Source organism: Epinephelus moara, chromosome 18 (genome assembly GCF_006386435.1).
Source record: "Epinephelus moara isolate mb chromosome 18, YSFRI_EMoa_1.0, whole genome shotgun sequence".
In the NCBI taxonomy this organism is placed as follows: domain Eukaryota; kingdom Metazoa; phylum Chordata; class Actinopteri; order Perciformes; family Serranidae; genus Epinephelus; species Epinephelus moara.
In genome coordinates this window covers 20,994,501-21,015,738 of record NC_065523.1, presented here as the reverse complement: position 1 = coordinate 21,015,738, position 21,238 = coordinate 20,994,501, and the positions used below count along the sequence as shown (strand labels likewise).

At 41.7% G+C, this 21,238-nt stretch overlaps 1 protein-coding gene across 1 annotated transcript; it reads right to left on the bottom strand.

Moving 5' to 3' along the window:
* Positions 1 to 41: 41 nt before the first annotated feature.
* Positions 42 to 20,793, bottom strand: gmip (GEM interacting protein). The gene is made up of 21 exons (XM_050068827.1): positions 20,553 to 20,793; positions 19,062 to 19,152; positions 17,156 to 17,252; positions 16,973 to 17,012; positions 14,305 to 14,430; positions 11,588 to 11,652; positions 11,365 to 11,472; positions 11,165 to 11,245; positions 10,744 to 10,905; positions 10,473 to 10,610; positions 8,625 to 8,815; positions 8,113 to 8,204; positions 7,958 to 8,020; positions 7,749 to 7,838; positions 7,494 to 7,636; positions 7,026 to 7,202; positions 6,797 to 6,934; positions 5,546 to 5,745; positions 5,129 to 5,453; positions 3,023 to 3,125; positions 42 to 2,229 (listed from the first exon to the last, which is right to left on the bottom strand). The coding sequence occupies exons 1-21, from the start codon at positions 20,596 to 20,598 to the stop codon at positions 1,592 to 1,594; spliced, it is 3,114 nt and encodes a 1,037-aa protein (XP_049924784.1). The 5' UTR covers positions 20,599 to 20,793; the 3' UTR covers positions 42 to 1,591.
* Positions 20,794 to 21,238: the final 445 nt, after the last annotated feature.

Here is a 21,238-nt window from a genome sequence, read left to right as displayed (position 1 = left end):
CTGCTGCGCGAGTAGAAAAAGTGACATATGGAAACATGTAATTAGAAATAAGTGGTTTATTGCCCTTCTACTATTGTGTCTGGCATGTTTCCCCCACACACTGGGAGAAGACCGCCCCCTTGTGTCCAAACAGGAAAGGTGCATGATAACGTATAAGATGTTAATATAACTTCACACCAATGAAGGCATATCTTATTTTATATAACAAAAAAAGTCCATCTGGAGCCTATAAAACACTTAAAAACACAACAAACAGACAACAGGATTATTTAAAAAAAAATACAACACTTAATGGCGATTGTATTTTGCTGATTTTCATTAGTTTGTTCGGGACAAAACCAGAAACTTGATACTTGATGTGCTAGTTTGCTGATTTCATACCACCTGTTTGTTACATTCAAATACAGTAGAAATATTAAAAACCTTTGATAACTGAACCGTTCTTGTCTGGTGTGGGTGTTAGATAGCTGGATGGTCAACAGATCAAATCTTAAAGAGGATTAGTCATAGTAAGGCTATGTAAGTAGGTAAGCATCAGGCCTGAACTTTTCAACTGTGTGTCCTTCCAGAGTCACGTGAATGTGAGTGTGAGGTTTGTGTGTGAGTAAAATATGTTGAAAAACTGCATAAATCTTGATTAAAGTTACACACAATAAAAGAGATATTAAAGGCATACTTCTCCCCCCAAATGACCATTTGTGTATCAATTACTCGCCCCATGTTAAGGCTGAATTTGTGAAGAGAGCATTGATTTTCTTACGTGCCTCCGGTGAACTTGGACTCCCAAAACAAAGAAAATTCTTAATGCATTGGATTAATTGGGGGCCGCCTTTAACAACAGCAAAACTATGTCAAAACATCTGTTTACAAACTCTCACACAACTACTGTAGTATAATCCAGGTCTCATTTATCCAGTTGTACGCTCAGTACTTATACAAATAGACAGCCCTGAAACTGAAACGTTACTATACCCTTCTCAAAGCCAGACTCCATTTACAAAACCAGTAATTTAACCTTGCTGGGAGCTGCTGGTCTACCACTACCTCAACCAGTTAGTTTGTATTATTGTGTGACTTTGGTGTTTTTAAGGGGTTAGTTCAGATTCACCAAAGTCACACAATAATTCAAACAAACCAACTGATTGAGGCAACTGTGGACCAGCACCTCCTGTGTTCAGTGAGGTAAAATGGCTGCTTTTGTCAATGGAGTCTGGCTTTAAAGATACCACAGATTACTTTCATTTTTAGGTCATCATCAGAAAAGGGCAGTCTGTTTGGGAGGTGCTGAGTCACATGACTGGATAAATGTGACCTAAATGATATTGCAGGAGTTGTTAGAGATATGTTTTGATGTAGTTTTGCTGTTATAAAATGTGGACCCTTATGACTTCAATTAATCAAGAATTCTCTCAGTTTTAGGATTCTTCATTCACCCTGGATGCATCCCAGAAAAACAAAGTTTTCTTCAAGAATTTAACGTAACACTGGCTGAGTAACTGATATACAAAAGATAATTTGGGGCGGTGAAGTATTCCTTTAACCTTTTATTCTACATCCAGTGTGTGTGAATATTCCATATTTCTGTCCTTCCTCAGACAAAGAGCTGCTCGTCCTTCCCTGAGTGGCTGCGTCTCAGCTTCAGGCCAGACAGGATCTTCTGCGCTGGTGATGTCAGGTTGTGCTCAAGAGGAAGTGTCTTTGGTGACTGACACAGAGCCTGTCTCTGTCCAGCACTCTGTCTGTTACTGGACACATTTATGTCCTGATTAACCACACGCCCAGACGCCACCTCCTGAGAAGACTCCTGTGTTGAAATAGAAGATGTCTCAGATGCAGCTGATGTGAACATTGAGTCCAACCCCAGCATGTACTGCACAACCTCGCGGGGGCTCAGCGGAACGTCCACTTTATTCTCTGTGGCAACAGTGGCCTGGAGTGGCTGGTGGGTTTTCTCAGAGTGGACCTCTAAGTTCTGGGATAGTCTCTGTGTCCCTGTTTCTGGAGAGGAGCTGCGGCTGCTGTCTGCGCTCCCCGGACGGCCCCTCGCTGGGGTCGCAGGCTGTCTGGCTGCACGACCTGGATTGGAGAGTCGAGTTCCTAGGTTATGATGCCGGTAATACTTCACAGGCTGTCTGGTGAAGCGATAGTGTGGCTGGGTCCCCAAATCAGAGTCTGGTCCTTCCCCCGGCTCACCCTGAGGATCGCTTGATGCCCCTTTCATAGCCAGGACTGAGGCAGAGGAGGGAGAACAAGCGTGTGATTCATGACAGTATTTAAAGGTTATTGATTATAATAAAATTGGATTTCCCTGCATATTGTTTCCAGCTGGTTCAAACACAGAACCTAAACTTCTGGAAGGTCTACAGTGCAGACTGGAACTATATCCTGCACTGATCTGAAAGTGATCAACAGAGGTTAAAAACCATATCTGCTACTCTGCACTTGATATATTCATGTCTTTGGCTGTGAATGGAAGCCTTGAAGCTGCTTGCTGTTGTAGCCACAGAGAAGAGAGCACCTCAGAACTACAGCGAGAGTAAAGCAAGCAGAAGAGATAAAACCTCAGCCTCAGCTAAGCCATCTGACTCACCCAACTAGATGGCGTCAGCTAAAAAAAAATGGAAGGAAGTCTTATTTCTATAAATAACTGGAGGAAACATGTAAAGTGAGAAAAAGAAATGAGAACAACAACAGACACTCGAGGCACTCTCCACCCACTGCATCTGGTGCTTAGGACGATACTGAGAAACAGTGAGCTAGAACAAACCACCTGTCTGTGAGAAATACAGTAAACAACTCGGGAGCTGTACGTACAACACCTACAAGATCCTCTACAGGATTAATTAAAACACGTCATCAAGCAGCAGAGGTACATGATGACATGATAATCTCATTACACCAACACGTAAAAACCTCAACATCTACAAATTACACAACACATCTACTGTGAATGAAAGTCTATCATTATCTTGTTGACCTATTCTATACAGGAGTAACTGCTCTATCACTACGTCCCGCCTACCTGCTTGCTCACTGGCTTCAGGGCTGAGCTGGTCCACTGCCTCATTGGATGAAGACTTGTCAGATATATAACCCTCGCTTGACTCTCTCTTGATTGTTCGATTCTGTTGGAATGACACAAGTTGAATGGTGGATCTCTGCAAGTATATTTACAGACTACATCTGAACCTAAAGTTCTGCAGCACTACAGTATGTGATGGTGATTGTTACAGTGAAAGCGCCAAGAAAATACATTTGAAAAACTCAACAGCAATGTCTCTTTCCAGAAATCATGATCCGGGTGTTCAAGATAATCTACAGACCTTTATGTGAGCAGTTTCATGTAGGAACTATTTTCTTTCGACCAAACAAACTGTATCACCATGCAGAAGGAGAAGTGCATCTACTCATGGACGAGAGGCTTATGTTTATGATTAGAGATGGGAATTTTAAGTTACACCCATTTTCGAATACTCACTCACTCACTCACTCACTCACTCACTCAAATTATTATAGAGTATAGACATTCACAAAAAAGAGGAGGAATGTAAATTGGCCAACCATGGAAACCAGGCTTCAATTAGACTATAAATTCAAGGTTGACATAAGAAAAATCAGCAAACTTTCCATCACCAATGTTATGTAGGCTAACTGCAGCCTTAATGACCATCTCCAAAGTCCAGAGCCACTCACCTCCTGGTCAGTTCACCGTTTGTCCGGCTAGCGAATGCTAACACAGTAGAAGTGGCTCGACTCTGTGATGCAAACAGTTACCCCTGTCCAGTGGTGTAATGGTAGTTGATGAGATGGGTGCACTACTAGATAAATGGGTAGGTTAGAGAGGAGGAGATGGGTATACTCTCCTATATATTCCAATGGCTTTTTGGGTAATAGGTGGGTATACTGTAAACAGCCAGAAAAAGAGGTAGGTATACCCTGTATACCTATGTATACCCTCCACTACACCACTGGCCCTGTCGATGTGTGTGTGTGCAGGCAGACTCTCACCAGCTGTTCCCTGATGTGAAGCTCACACTCCTGCAACAGCTGTCTCATGATAAACAGAGAGACAGCGACAGCGGGGCAGCTGCTGAGCAAAGCAACACAGTGCACGCAGCTCAACAATAAAATACGCTTTTACACATTTTAAATGGTAAATGAAATATATAAAAGCCATATTCATATGTGGGAGGTTGGGTGATGATTACTTTATGTGTTGAATGAATACTGACATCCAAATCGAGTACTCATGCCTATCCCTACTCTTGAAAGCTGCCTCGGCTGGGCTGTAACATTAGCTAGCTCAGTAAGGCTAGGTGAGCTAGCAGTAGATGCACACTTCCTTCTGCATGGTGATACATTTGCTGGGTGTAATTTGATGTAAAGAAAATAGTTCTCACATGAAACTGCTCACAAGAAGGTCTGTGGATTATCTTGAGCACCTGGGTCATGATTTCTAGAAAGAGACATTGCTATTGATTTTTTGATGTATTTTTTTGGCGTTTTGAGCTCCACAAGCTGAGTGCCATCTAGTTCCATTATACTCAAGAGAAGGCAGACATCTTTATGCTCGATATCTTCAACACTCAGCCACTCACCCCAAAATAACTACACTGATAAACAGCGCTACAGGTAAGGGGAAAAATAAGTATTTTTGATTTAGCGGTGAACTGTCCCTTTAAAATGTGAGATTAGGTGGGCCCCCCAGTATAAACTGCCTTTTTTTCTGCTGAGCCATCTGGTCCAGCCACTGTAAAAGTCTACAGTGGGGTAAACTCTTCTTGTTTATAAGCAATAGCAGTGAAATGTAGACAGTGTAGTAAAGTTTGACAGAAGGCTTTGCAGGTCAGAGACCAGAGAGCAGGAGAAATGTAGCAGCTGTCCAGCGTGTTAATCCTGAGAGAGTGCCATGTGCTAAGGCTCTTAAAACAACAGGTGAATTAATCAGGAAAAGTAGCTCAGGTACACACCCTGCTCCGAGTGTGCCAGGCAACTGCTGGTGATTCATTTTAAGCTGACGCAGCAGTCAAATGCTGAGAGATTTTGCATTTATGAGTCCTGTAAAAACCCTGCACACTTGAATGGAGCAGCTACTAAGTCTGTGTGGAGCTGTATGTCACTGACTTACTTCTAGTGAGTGTGGTCGCTCTCTGGAGGAGGTTTCATGTTCTGAGCTGGTGTAAACTTCCCCGTCCAGGGCACAGGAAGCTCGGGGAGGGGTGTCTGGAAGAGGCGCAGTAGGGGCTGGGGGAGGAGGCGTACTGGGTCTCTGCTGAAGGCCAAAAATCTTGTTGTGGTGTGTGATGAGGAACTCAACAAGCACAGCCTGGTAACTGGTCTCCAGCAGGGCAATCATTGACATGTCCGACGACACAAGAGGGCGCAGTAGTGTTGGCCCAAACACAATACCCAAATTGCTAGGAGACATCTTGTTCTCGTGGTTCTCTGACACTCTGTGAAAGCAGAGAGAGGACAAATTAAAGAAAGGATTCAAGACAAATCTCCAGGAGGTGTTGAGTAAAACATAACCCTGCTGCATGCTCACTTGTGTAGGTGAGACATCATGTACTGCAAGGTGCTGTAGTAATATGAAGGGAGTTTCTGTAGTAGTTTTTCCAGGTTGTGAACAATGTCCATTGTCTCGTTAGTGTCTGGTGCCGGCTCCCTTTCACTCAGGTTCTGAATGGTCTTTCCCACCGCGATGAAATCATTGTACAGGTCATAGGTTAGTAAGGGCTCGGGGAGCTAGAGGAGGGAGTGACAAATAGAGAGAGTTACTCACTAAGATCAGAGAGAAAAGCTTTGTGAGGAAGCAACCAAGAGACACAAGTATTGTGATTTAACAGACACTGAATACTTAATATTGAAGTCTAGACATCAATGAATTAATATAACTGAAATATTTTACTTTGAAAACCATGTATCTGAATTTATTGGCCCTGAATTCACCTCTTTGAAATAAGAATATGAAATTTCTTGATTTCTAATTTGAAGGGCTGGTTTTGAATATCATTTTTCAATGCTCACAAATTCATATCCAAAAATTCCAAGTTTCAAAATTTCAAAAAAGATTCAGGCTGCTCAAATACGACTGGTCGAATTCAGATCTAAAAATTTTAGTTGCAACTTTCAGCTAGAACAAGTCAAATTTAATCGGTCAAATTATTTAGGCTAAATTGCCTATCCTGTTCTGAGTAGCCCTAAGTATGCTATTTGATTTTTTTTTTTCAACTTGAATTTTTTAATCTGGATTTGACCAATCAAATTTGAGCAACTAGATTTTTTTTTGTTCTGAAACTTGAATATTTGGATCTAAATCTGTGAACACTGAAAACACAAATATTCAAATTTAACATCTGAAATTGCAAATCAAGAAATTTCCTGTTTTTTATTTCAAAGAGGTGAATTCAAAACAAATAATTTCAGATTTCTTTTTAAATTGAACATTTATTTAACCAGAAAACCTCTTCAACAACACTGAACAAAAATATAGAATTAAAATGTACAGCTCTAAAACAAGCTAAATAAAACACAAAATGATATTACTACCACAAAAAGAGGACGTGAACCATAAAAACGCATAAAAAAGGGCAACTACATAAGGTTACAAAGATGTATAATATTTAATTTAATTTCAATGCTATGATTTCATTAGTGTTTAAATTTCAGTATTTATTGGCTGTTAAATTCAATGCTTATGGTTCCTGTTTGCCTCCCTACAGCAGGTCTGACACTAACTTCTCTTATAATCATCCTAATGCACTCAGTGAAGTTGATTTGGCAATGACTCCTGTACCTCTTTGAAGAAGTGCTTAAGGATGGAGGTGATGTCATGTGGTGAAAGGTCAGAGAGGTCCACCTGCTCCTTCTGTATCTCAAAGGCCTGACAGAGCTTCTGGATGCGAGGCTTGGACCCACTCACACGATACACACCCTTAGAGAAGAACGATGAAAACTATTATCAGATCAAAACTAACTAACATATCTTTTTTTTAACATTTGGTCACTGAGATAGTAAATAATACCTGGACAGAGAGAGCGCGACTCTCAATCTCAGATGTGCAGCGCACCACCACAAAGGGCAACTCGTCTGGCCTTTCACGGGACAGCAGAGAGAGGTCCACGCCGAACACAGTCCCCTTCCTGTGCTCACACTCTAGCTGACACACTTCCATACACTTCCTGTGCAAAGCCAGACCGCACTGAAGTTGGGACAGCACAGAGGACAGAGAACATCAGCATCCAAGGGCGTAGGTTTCATTTCAACATTTCACATTAGTTTCCTGCATTCTGGTGAATTTATATACAGCAATTTCTGCCTTTTCTACATCAGTTTATGGTGTAATATCTCGACTTTCATCAAAATAAAAGCCCTACCTTCATGAAATATTGAGGGGTCCCCAGTGCCCCCCTGGAATCTACACCTAGCAGCATTTATGTTTTGCTGTTCATCTCCAAATGCACTGTTAATGCATATCTCTCCTATTTCATACCTCCTCACATTCGACCCCATTGACGACGATGTAGTTTTCACACTGCTTGCATTTGACCATCTTGCTCTTCATCTTCCTGAGTTGGTGTGTCAGTGCAGCCCTTGTAATTGTGCGCACTTTGGCTGGCTGACCGTCAATATATTCTGCAGGGAGAGGGAGAGGATAGAATTGTGCGATGTAATAAAGCCCATGGAGAGTTAGGTGAGCTCTTGAGAAATATTCTGTTCGTGGAGGCATAAAAAGGGAGCAACAAACCTGATTCTGACGCAACATCCCGTTCGTCCATGTCGTCCGATGACACTGTCAAAGTGGATGCAGTTTTAGGCAGCCTCCTATTAGTGTGAGCTTCAATTCCCATGGAGCAGAGACACAGCAGAGGGGAAAGCAAAACATGTTTATCCTTGCACGGCCTTCTTTTTGCATGTGAAAGAAAAATGACAGAACAAATGCAGGCTTGTGCTCACCAGGGCTGGACAGAGATTCTAAACTGCCTCCAAAACTCTCACTGTCACTGCACCCTGTTCTCCCTGAAGTGCACAGAAACATATGAGAAAACTTTAATTAAAATGGATCATTTATCTGTTAAGATAATCATGGTGTAGTCACTGGGAGTCCTTACTGCCATCAGTGAGCCGTCTCAAAGGGCTATCGTCTATCATAGGCAAAGAGTCCTGCACAGAGCCGAGCGTGTTGCTGGTCTTTCGTTTGTTCCTTTCAAACAAAAAGGATTGTGACAATCATTTTAATGAATAAAGAGTAAGCAGAAGTAAGTGAAAGTTGTACACCCAGAGGATATCAAACAATTTTTCTGCTTCCATCCCATTTGAATTGATTGAACTAAAACATCTCAGCAAACAAGAGCAGGAGAGAGATTGTTAATCCAGGTTTAGAGCTTGCACCAAATATTTAATTAAGAGTTGAGCACACAGACACATCCAAGCTGTCTGAGTTTTTCTTTCTAAAATGTTTTCATAAATAATTACCTTCTTGTTTTCACTCCATATTAATTTTAATGTCTAGCCTTGAACAAATAAATTACAATTTTATAAAAGCTACATACACTTCTGATATGCGCAGTAAACAACACAGCCAGAATAAGAGCAGAGACAGTCATTGGACAGTTCAGCGTACCCTTTGCACTGAGGAACATAATCCTGGAAGGTAAAGACTTGGAGAGGTTGCTCGGGGCGACGCTTGCTGAGGACGTAGAGCAGATAGGGCTCGCCAGGCTCCAGGGACCTGCACGTCAACTCCAGGTTGTGATAGCCGAGGGGAACAGACTCTGTTTGCTGCCGCTGGTAGTAAAACATGTTAACTGTGGCCTGATGCAGAGAGGAGACATGATGAGGAAGAAGAAAGCTGTTATTTTACTGTGCTAATTCAAATAGCTACGTTAGTGTAATATACAATGCCAGAGCACTGCTTTCCTTTTCAAATCTTGATCAATGCTGTTTTAATCTCAACACAAAAGAAATAAAATGTAGTTTTTCATTTAGTAGAAGATGAAATTCTATAAGAGTAATTTCTTTGTTTTATTCTATTTCAAGGCAAAGTTGCAAACCATAAAGCACTAATTAAAGGAGCAGTGTGTAGGATTTAGTGGCATCTAGTGGTGAAGATTGCAGATTGCAACCTGCTGAAACCTCTCCCATGAGCCGAGCATGAACTCCCTGTTAGGATTCCTCCAGTGTTCACTGTCCAGGAGGTTTTACCCAGGAGCTGATTTATCCACAGAGGTCCCTTCCTCTCCAAAACAAACTTACCAGGGGTCCCATTTATAAAACAGTGAGGAGGATCCATACTAAAAATGTACGTACCCACAAAAGCCAGAAATGGCGTGCACCATAAAATATTCAACAATTTCTACAATCAGGCTTCAACCTCAGCATCTACGCCGCCAAAATCCCATCTCCAACATATTTGTAAGCATGGCTCAAAGTTTATCCCATCAAGTCTATTTTTATAGATCACAACTTTTGTGTGGGAAGTGGCATACGCTTCTTTCAGGCCTCGTTTTGCACATACGCGATGTTTATAAATGAGACCCCAGGTGTTTAAAACTGGTTAAAACACTGACTAAATTAGTGTCACGTTACAAATTAGTGTGTCTCAGATGGCGTTTGGCTCGTTGCTGATAGTCCGTTGGCCCAGCACCTGCTATTATGTGCCCACCTTTTTTTTTTGATAACTTAACATCCAAATGCTCAGAAAGTTTTAACCAGGAGCCGAATTACCCACAGAGGTTTCTTCCTCCCCAAAAGAAATGGACCCTATGATTTAAATTGGTAAAAACACTAAGTGAAGGAATTTTCATGTTAAAAAAATCTGTTTTTCTGACGCTCTCCTCTTGGAGGGGCTCCTAATTATGATGGACAATGCAAAATCACAAATGGCCCTATGTAGAGCCAGTGTTTGATTTGTCCATTCTGAGCTACCATAGAGATGTGGCAGTGCAAGAAGGCGGACAACAACGACAGTGATGATTCTTATCTTCACACTTCAAACTGCAACACAAACTTAAGAAAACACACTTCCATTTCTGCCAATATATCGCACTAAATCCTACACACCGGACCTTTAAGCAGATTATTGATTCAAGCAAATACATGTATTTATTTGTGCTGATGTGGAAGTGGAGACATAGTTTACTATTATATAATAACAAATATACAAATATATGTCATTTTATACACAAGGGGATGTGCTTAAGGCGTTGTTCTCATCAGAAACAGAGAGTGGTTGATTGCATCCAATTGCATCCTTAGCTGATGCTGCTACATGTGCTCATATAGTTGCCCACGTCACGGTGATTTACTCTGTGACTAAAATAACTATGATATTGCTGCTACATGTCCTCTATTTATACCACAACCATTTTTAATAATGTATGCTAAGAGACTGCTGCACGGAAGAACCAACAGTATCTGGATGCACGCTGACAGGAAGACAAATGTTTAGTTTCCTCAATCTCATACCAACCTCCTTGAGCACAGTGTCTCCCTGACAGATGAGCTTGCGAATGTGGGAAATAATTCTTTCTTTGACCTTCACTAACCCATCCTGGTGGATCTTGGCATCATTCACACACTGTTTGTACAGGAGCTCTGCCTCCATCACCTGGAGGAGACAGAGAGAACACCTGAGAGCTGCTAAACCATCACAAGTCTACATCATTGTGTTGTTTATCATTATTAATACACTATGAGCAAAATAAAGTGTTTTTTCTGCACTGCATTAAGGGGACATTCACCTTTGTCTGGGCTTCATCCTTGGACTTCCGCCTCTTATCTATTGTTTTGAGTCCAGTTGTATCGTCCACAGCTTTAGCAGAGATGGCTTTAGCCTTCTCCAGCTCATCACAGCGCTGGTAGTATTGCTGACGAGCCTTTTTGAGAGCTGTCACTGCATCGTTCTGAAAACACACAGTTGGGAAAAACACACGGATGAGTTTCTTTGTTACTGCGCGAGCCATGTGCAGTCTAACATGTTTTAAGCAGAAATCAACAAGGTCATAAAAGACAGATAATTCTTTCACAGAGGGAAATATTTGGTATCAGATGCTCGTTCAGGCATCCAGTCGGTTGGAATGTCAAAATTTGAGTAAATTTGTTTTGACAGTGCAATAAACGGAGCTCGACTTCAGCGATAAACAAGATTCCTAATTCACTTACCATCCTCCTTTGTTCCCGTGCCCACTGCTCCTTAAATTCTCTGCGCCACTTGTCGATCTCATTCTTCTTGGCAGCCAAGGCCTTTGGGACAGAGATACAGGATTAGACACAAAGTCACAGCTACACACACACACACCCGCCTCTGAAAGACAGGAAACTCAAACTTTTTGTTATGTGTGTGTCTGTGTGGACTCTCATACTTGGTAACAGCGGTTGTGTATCAGTTCTGAAGTCTTTCTAGAGGTCAGACTGTTCTTGATGTCTTGCTCTAGCGCCATTGTGTAGATGTACTGCAGAGGCATCATTTCCTATAAACACAAGAACAACTTAAGAAAGTTTTTCTCTAGTAAACATTACTAAGTGAGATTAAATGTTACAAACACAACTCTAGTCAATAACACTCATCCAGTAAACAAGCTGTACCTGCTGCCCCACGTTGGCTTTTGCTCCTTCAGCTGTCTTCATCACATTTTTTGCGAATTCTTGTTCTGTCAACACAAATTGAGATATTACAACAGTGTACATCGAGATAAGACAAGCACGACTGGACAGAGGATTGAACTGGAACCACAGTATAGCCTCTATGTCCCTGGAGATGACCCTGACCTTTACTGTAAAGCTCACCAAACCTCCTGGAGCTCAGGCAGGGCTGGCCAGTGTCCATTTTAACCTCACCAGCTACTGATGAGAGCAGGAGCTACAACAGGAAATTAACTAAGACCCATTTGTTTTCAGTGGTTGCGTCTGAAACTGTGAAATGGTCTGTAGATAATCTGACAGCTCTTAAACATCCTGGGCCTGATACTAGCACTTCTCTGATTGCGGTTCATGATCTGACAGCTCTTTTTAAAATTGGACTCTACACCCTTAGAAATAAGGGTTAGAAAAAGGAGTCCTTCCTGAAGGGCTGAGGTTTTACCCAGAACCATTTGCTTCTGAAGAACCCTTTCATGAATAAAGGGTTCTTCAAGGGCTCTTTGTAAGACTAAGCATTTAATTAACAACTTTTTTTTTTTTTATCCAAAGAGCCCTTTTTGGAAGAATTAATTCTACTCAGATTGTTGAAAGCATGAGTGTTTAAAGATCCTCACTCTCAAATGATCAAATGTTTATGTTCCGCCATAGTTAATATCTTTATCATCATGTTATGCAATACATGGTCTGCAAAAAAACCTTTTTGTACTTGGCATTTAGCGTTTGGCTCTAATTTGGAACCAGCTTTCTGTTCTCAACCCTGCTGCACAATTGAAATAATAACGGCTGTAGTAGTGGTGATTTCACAAAATCTCCAGCCCCTAAAAACGTAATGGTGAACTCTTGAGTGTTGTGGGTTGCTCTGAAGCACATCAGCCCTGAGAAAGTAACAATGGAGAAGTCAAGTGGGAAATTGTCAGAAAAAAAGAGCATGCAGTGGTCTCATTAATATTTGGTTCATGCTTTTTTCTGGGGTAAAAACATGTATCTGTAGTAACAGAACAAAAGTTCCCAGGTAATGGATGTAACCCACAATCTTGCTGTTACTGTTTACTTCTGTTGTGCATTGTGCAACGCCGTCCGTCAATGATACTGTAAGAGCCACGTAAGCACATATTAATATTCGGTAAGAATTTATGTGTTGATATGACATATAGGTTCTGACGATATTTAAGTTTACACAACAGTTTCTGTATATTTTGAATAGACGCTAGGTATGTTGCTATAAGGCAGTTTAGTCGCATGACAAAAGAAGAGTGTGGACAACGTCATGCTTAAAAGACGACATGAGGTTTGTGATTTGGATCGTAATAAGTTTCTGACTGTGTTATGCAGTATTGAAGTATATAAAGGGTAATACGTGAGAATATACAGAAATAGGACATCGAGTTGGAAATGGACCATACAAGATGTAATTTTGGAGAGACTTGGCCTAATGTTTTGTTTCCTTTTTTGTACTCTCAATAAACTTCGTTTAACTTTTTCCCTGCCTCATGTGAGTAATCTCTAGAAAAGGAACAGAAACACAAGTCAAAACTGAGGACACCTCGCAAACTAAGTGGCCTAGGAACTTTGGTACTTTGGTATGTTGAAACTGCCACTATAGACACATTTTTAAATACAGTGGCTCTGAGCAAAACTGATGGAAACGACGTGGGCTGGTTCGCTAGATAGCACCAAAGTTCAAGGAATCAGAGCTAATCTGGTGGAAAAGGGGTATGTAAGGGTTACAGGCCAAAGAACCCTAGTCAGCACCTTTATTTCTAAGTGTATACTCTTGCTATTAGGGATCTCACAGTGCTGCTCTGCTACAGCACGTATAATCCACAGTAGTTTGAGGCTGAGCTCCACCCTGCATTACTCATCTATTGCCTAAACACAGTCCTCACACAGCTGAGCAGCTCTCCTGTTTCTCTATATTTTGTTTGTTGCCAGTGAACTTACATCTTTGGCATCTCAGTCTGGACACTGGGTACCTGCGCTGGGTGATATGAAGGGTAATCATGGTCTATGTACTCTACCCCGTCTCCTTTATTACCCCTCTCTGCCCTGCTAATCTGCTCTCTAATCCTTTCTGTGTGTGTGTGTGAAGTGTGCACTTCAGTGAGGTGACTGCACCAACCGCAGACGTCCTCACAGGGTGAAATAATACAGGCAGACCATGTTATGGCAGGTTACAACATAATGTCATACTGTACTAATCAACCCTCTGACATGCCTTAAGTATTGGTTCTTTATCGATGGACAACAGAAGGCTCAGCTCTCCTGAGGCCTGCTGACAACTATAGGAATGTCTAGCTCTTCTAGGAATATGTGGGTGTCTTAAGGCTGTGTTTCTAGTACTAATTACAGCTCCAAATTAAATCAGTCAACAACAGCTTTAGCTCTTCAGGAAATAATTAGAAAAAAGCTGCACCTACTTATACACAATTATAAATAACCCACACTTTAAACAATTAAATGGCGGTACATTTTTAGGACTAGTGGCTGCATAGTGGCTAAAATTTTCATACACTGGATTCACAGTTGCAATATATTTGAATTTTGTAAGCACCACATCATGTTAACATGTTAGGCACAGATGCCCTCACACAGACATCACAGATATGGAAATAATTTGCATGTTACGCTACCAGTTCCTTTTTCTCAGCTACATGTGCTCTTACCCAAGCCGATTCTCTTCTCCATCCAGGCCAGGAGGTCTTTGGCATAGCGGCACCACATCTTGGTGTACTGCAGCGCCGTCTCCACTCCATCGTCACACCGACACAGGGCCAGGTCTGCTTCCTGGGCTGAGAGGGAGTACATCAGCATCACTGTGGGGGCTCCACACACTTGGGAGCTGGATCCAGGGATCACACAGTGTCCATTGGGCTACTAGACCCCAGAGCTTGTCAAACAGCCTCCAGCTTCAAAGAAAAACCTTTCTACTCTAGTGTGACAACCCTCCCCCAGCTTCTAGACTTTCTCAGGAAAGATGATCAAAAAATCAAACGTCACTTTAAATAAAAAAATACACAAACCCAAAAAAGGAAACAATGATTGCATATGGCAAGTCATATCTGCTCCTCTGAGTAAATGTCCTGTGGTTTCCAGTTGGTGTCAGCAAAAATTTGCTGTTGTTGGTTGGCAAAACTCTCTTAAACAAATCCTAAGTCTTCCAACAGACGCACATAGGGATGTGACCTGAGAGAGAAAGGTGTCATGGACCAAAGACAAACAGCTTTAGTTAAATAACTTCCCTCCTCTCCTCTCCTCTCTTCCTCTCTCTGCCTGGCCCCTCCCTCTCACACCTGTTCACTTCAGCCACAAAGAGACAGGCCGAGCTGTGAGAGCAGAGCCACCAACACCACAGACTGCCAGTGTGTAGTGTCACACACCACCATGTCACAGCTCTATCGTGGTCAGGCAGGCAGGGCGTTGATATGACAACCACTGTGGTTCTTCCTCTCTGACTCACACCAACACAGGGCCGACAATGTATGCGTGACAATCACGTGGTCTCTCGAGCGTGGCCCACACTACTTTCTCTTCTTCTCTTCCTCTCTGTGCTCCACTTTCAGCAGTCAAAATCTACTTGAACACATCTTCATTTTCTCCTGTGGCCAAAGGTCAGAGGAGCAGATGCACTTTAGGAGTTTTTACTTCACGGTCCACGGTGCAGTTTCAAGTATTCAGCTGTGTTTTTAACTGAGCAAGCACGCATTGCCAGGAAGAGCGCAACAACTTCTCTCTCAAGTTCCTCACTCAGACATACAAATTTTATTCTGCTCTGCTCTTTTACACAGGACGCCACATCCAGTTAGAGTGATATAAAAATCCAAGCAGGGTGATCTTTTCCTCTCAGGCAAAATCCCCCCAAAAGAACAGGCAATTCTACAAGAGTGATGGACCTGTGGCCAGAGTTTGTGCCAAAGTTGACCTCTTATAGTCCTTCCTCTCTGTGTTTCATTTCAGGAAGAACTCTGAGTAGCACTTTCAGAAATCAGCCTCCCAGCAGATCCTGTGCTGCCACATGGCTACGGCCTCCTGCGCTTGGATTGGGGATTATCCTAGTCAGGTCCAGATTGCGGAGTGAGAGGCTTTAGAGGAGCATCCAGTGAGGTTTACCTCCTGGTGTGTGACCCAGCATGGGCAGGAGGAGGGGGGGGTCCAATCCCAACCAATGGCAATACATGAAACCAGACTGCCAAAGAGCATTTTCTAGTAATGTGCTTGGTGAGACTTGATTTTGGTTTGATGATATTAAAAGCACTCATACACAAATTAGCTAGTCACTTTGCAGAGTGATAGCAGGGATTACATTAAACGGGATACAGTGCCAGTGACCACCGCTAAACAGGTGCAGACAGATCTGGACTTGAAGGCAAAAGAAGACCTTGTGAAGACTTTTAATTGAGAGATTAGGAGCATTTTTTACACCTCTATTCCTATTCCTAATGTCTTACTGTATTCGTGACCTGTAGTATGAGCCAGACTGAAGTTGAAGTACTTGGCAATTATAGTCAAGTACTACTACTTTACTGTATTTACTGCAACACAACATTGACACCTTCTTTGGGGGAGATCCCCTCCTGTTTTCCGCTTGTATCTGAGGTAAAAAACTGAGAGCAGCTGTCTCCTGCTTTAATCCTGTCCCTTTATCCTAATCGTGTTACAACAGGGCAAATGGCTAATAACAAGCCAAGAAGTAATGATTAAAAACAAAAAGAACCCTCAAACCCAGAACCAAGTAGTATCGAAACTTCCCCAGTCAAACAATACCTGCACGCGACCCATTTTGTACCCACATCTAGAAAAAAAAAGGCTATTTGCCAATAACCACAAGCGTTTCAATTTAATACAACATTTAACTGCCCCACTACCACAGCAGCTACAATCTAATATAGTCTGTGATGTGGTGAAGTTGAGGGCAGTGTATCTGATGAAGTTGGCAGTGCCAAGATGATGCCAAAACGTTCAAAAGTATGGCTACCCTACATGTCAGTCGTGTCTGGTGGCATCAATCATATGAGGTGCTCTACTGGTATTGGTATCACTTTAAGGATACTGGTATCTTAATCTTTTAAATGACACCCAGCCCTGGTCCTGCACATCATCACCAATGACCTGTTGGGATGCCAATCACAGGGTGGTCTGTGTTAATAAGCTCGTAATTGGACCAGTTAATTCAACAACTATACCACAAAGTCTCTGATTCACAGACTGGTGGTAACATGCAGCATAGAGGAGCCTTGTGCTGATTCCCAGTGAGCAGAGCTTCAAAGTTTCTATCAGCAGGGCCCACAGTATACTGACACACACACTCTCTTCTCTCTCACACACAAATCATACCTGCTTGGTTTCCATCTGCTTCAGTGACCTCAGCACGAACCTGTGGACAAAATATATTTTCATAAAGATGTTGACTTTATAAAAGGCATCACTAATCCATCCAAAATACACCGACAAAATTCTGTAAGTGGTTTCCTAAAGGTATTTCATTTTCATTTTAATAAGAAGGTATTGATGCCTTACAGATACATATTGTTGCTCTGTGAGATCCGCACTCTCTGCAGAGATGGATTCAGGGATGGACTGTGAGTCACTGTCTAGCAGCAGTTCCTCCCCTGTACTGAAGAGAGAAAGAAATGTATTTGGAGATAAACATGCACAGTTGAACACACATGCACAGAATATACATGTACAAACATTATGTTTCCTTGTGTATCTCTGCCAGACAGCTGTATTAACAAAACTTACTACACATGTTGTTGGGCTGATCAGTGTCACACACACACACACACACACACACACACACACACACACACACACACACACACACACACACACAGTGTCTTAAAAGGACAGTTCAACCCCAGAATCCAAAATACATATTTTTCCTCTTACCTGTAGTGCTATTTATCAATCTACATTATTTTGGTGTGAGTTGCAGAGTGTTGAATTATCAGCTGTAGAGATGTCTGCCTTCTCTCAAATATAATGGAACTAGATGGCACTCGGCTTGTGGTGCTCAAAGCGCCAGGAAAATACATTTTAAAAACTCAACAGCAATGTCTCTGTCCAGAAGTCACGATTCAGTCACTCAAGATAATCCACAGACCTTGTTGTGAGCAGTTTCATATAGGCTAGACCCTTCAAATGCATGAGAGCTAGCAGTAGATGCACGCTTCCTTCTGCAGAGTGATACAGTTGGTGGGTGTTTGGTAGAAAGAAAATGGTTCCTACATGAAACTGACAACAAGGTCTGTGGATTATTTTGAGTAACCAGGTCACGATTTCCAGAAGGAGACAGTTTTCAAATGTATTCATTTTTTGGTGCTTTGAGCTTTGAGCTTTGAGCCGAGTGCCATCTAGTTCCACTACATTTGAGCAGGCTGTTCTCATAAACTGTTTGTACCTTTTCCTATGAAAAGTAAAGCATCCAAATTCAAACATATTCCACGTTTTTTGAGAGGCTGCAATCACGTGACCAAAATACTGACAGGAGTTAATAATAAAGCAGTCCCAAGTGGTCTTGTAAGGAGGCAGGGTGGGAGGTGGAAGGATCACAGAAACCACAGACTGCCTCCTGGGACTTTCCCCGAGAGACATGTGTTGAGTTATTTTAAGGTACGTCTTTGCCATGTTTCTTTTCCTAAACTTAACACAGTAACTTCACTTGCCTGAACTCAACCTCCATAACTTAATGTTAATTACGTAACTACGTTAAGGACATAACGTCATTTTTTGGGCGCTAATTTGTAGGATATTGTACAAACTAATGTGTCTGCATTTTCATAGATTATCATACAAACCGTACTATGAAGGTATGTCGATTTGAGAAAAGACAGACATCTCTACGGCCGATATCTCAAACACTCGTCAACACTAAACCAATCTAGACTGATAAACAGCACAACAGATAAGATTATAAATATGTCTTTTTGATGTGGGGGTGAACTGTCCCTTTAAGTACATTTTAATGTACAATTATTTATGCACTTTTGCCAATTTACATTCCACTAATCTACTCAATGAGACTTAAAAGCAACAGTGTGATGTCAGATGGCAGATGTGCTATCAAAGGAGAGTTTCCAGTTGCCTGTTTTTAGTAGATGTCACAAAAGTTGGATTAAAATAGACCTGACCGAATTAAGAATTTGCTCCCATTGCATTTAATAATCTACACTTAGAGATAGCTGGCTGAGTTCATATTAAAGGATTGTGGCTTTGAGCTGACAAATATATCTGAACATTTTTTTTTCTGTATCATTTCCTATAATCAGCCAAGCTTGCAGCATCTTTGAATGACGCCTCACTAACCATTGCTTTTTTCCTTCTGTCACAGTATTCATATCAAACTGAACGAGCCCAGTGATGCGGGAGACAAGAGACGCACATGGTAGCACCGCTCCATTTGTACATGTTGTATAATACTTACGGACAAATTAAAGTCAACTCAAAGTTATCGAAATCTCTGAAGATCTCACTGTATCGCTTGGTTTCAGATTTAGGGTGCACCCTCTTCACATCTGAAATGAGAGATGGAAAACAAAAAGATGGCCTCACTGCTAACTTCATGCATACAGTAACACCATTGTGGATTTGAGATCCTGAAGTGTTGCTCACCATCAAACACAGACCACACAGACACGCTGTCTCTATCTCAACACAAATATTTTCTTTCTATAAGCAGAAGTGTGTAACCAGATCTTTTAAAAGCTTTCGTGAAGAAACAAAAGCAGCATTAAGTTTTGCATATCTGAACAGAATCGCTTCTTTCTTTTATGACGACACAAAACAAACAGAAATATGTAGGTCTGAATGATGAATAAGCCGTGTAGCTCCAAGCTGCCTTTTAGTGGTGCTGACATGATGGTGTGTGGTTATTGAAGCACACAAGGTTTTACCTCTGCACTACTTTTTAGCTGCTCAACAAAGGGCAGCTAAACACCTCATGAACAGCAATATACTTTAAGAGAAACACATAAAAGATAAATGACTGGCTCGAAAGATAACTAATAAAGAAATCAAACGTAGTTCCTCCCCTGACGTTACATCTTACAGCATTTCCTTCACGTTTCTGAGAAAAAGAGTTCTTTGACTGACTGTGGACTAAAATACAATGCGGAACAACGTGGCACATTTTGCTAATGAAGCCTCTAACCCACTACTTAAGTGGTGTTTCACCTCGGGGCATAACAAAAAGTCAAGAACTGATGATTTACAACAGATGCAGCGACCATAGAAAAAGCAATGTCGCTCTCTCAGAGAGACGTCTCCATTTTGGTCAACCACATCCTGCTTGCAATTTGTGTCACGTCCTATATTGAACATAGAGTCCTTGTTTTTCACACCAGCAGTGTTTAAGCGAGAACTGAGAGGCAAGTTAGAAGTTATAGCAAAACTAGAACAAATAGGTTTTCGAGTCAAACCCTTAGCTGTTTTGGTTGGCGAACCTAAGTCACATTGGGAAAATCTTCGTAAGTTCCTAGGAACCAAGGAGAATATTGCAAAAAAAATTCTACTTAGAAGTGAATTTTAGTATCTCAAAGACAGACATATCTTGCTAAATAAAAATACAGAAGTCACACAAAAAAAAAGACAGAACAAGAATGTGCCGAAACGGAGACAGTTCAGGAAGTTCACCAATCCTCCTTTGACTTAGAGGATGCCACACAGAGTTAACAAAGGCATATCCAGGCCCATTGTGCATACACCCACATGCAATACCTATGTCATAATGCCACTACAGCCCTGTCAGCAAATTTCCAATCAGCACAGTCACAGAATATTCATCTATTTAAAAACAATCCTAACGAGTGAAGAGATGTATAAATGAACTACAAAGGTACATAAAGGGATGATGGCCAACATGAAGTGAAAGGTAACACTTCCTCAAATTACTTAAAAAAACATTCTTTGTTCTCACCTGTGGCTTGAGAGGAATCCTTGTTTGGCACTTGATCTTCGTCCATTTCTAAAGTATCACCACAGGAGCCAGACCCCTACCAACACCACTCACACATCATCTGCCCCTTAAGGTCACACTATGTCACACAATAGAGAGCAGTCTGGTTGAGGTGGCAGGAAATCTGCACTGCAGTGTGTACACACACTGACACGGTGAATTATTAGCATGCAGCTCTGAGCCTGCTGCCGTTTGCGCTCTGAAAATGATCTTCCTCTGGTGGAGTGGAGGTTGGCCAATCTTGTTTTCACCACCATAGGAAGAGGAAGTGTATCTTGCTGTCATTGTAGGCCCCACCTACGCTATCACACCACACATAGTGCAAAGGTGCAACTGTGTTTAGGTTGTTTCGACTTCAGACAGTTTGAGAGCAGATTACAGATGTGTGACATTCACAACAGATGTCTGACCTTGATATTGGCAGGTAGTGAAAAGCTGATACTTCATCTGTACTAGAACAGAATACATCATTTTGGTATAACCAACGTCTGCTTCGCTTAAGGAACAAAGGAGCTCATACTCAGAGCATGTGGTTGTTCTGCCTTGGGTTGTAATGTACATCCCACATACAGTACAATCTTCACAGCTTCACAGTTGAAGCAGAGTACTACTAAAACGATGACGCTCTGAGGGTTACCAAGATAGAA

Coding starts and splice junctions, on each gene's coding strand:
- gmip (XM_050068827.1), bottom strand. CDS start 20,598: ATGGACGAAGATCAAGTGCCAAACAAGGATTCCTCTCAAGCCACAG. Junction 7,839..7,957: donor AGAATCTCTGTCCAGCCCTG/GTGAGCACAAGC, acceptor TGGGAATTGAAG/CTCACACTAATAGGAGGCTG. Junction 2,230..3,022: donor TGAAGCCAGTGAGCAAGCAG/GTAGGCGGGACG, acceptor CCTCTGCCTCAG/TCCTGGCTATGAAAGGGGCA.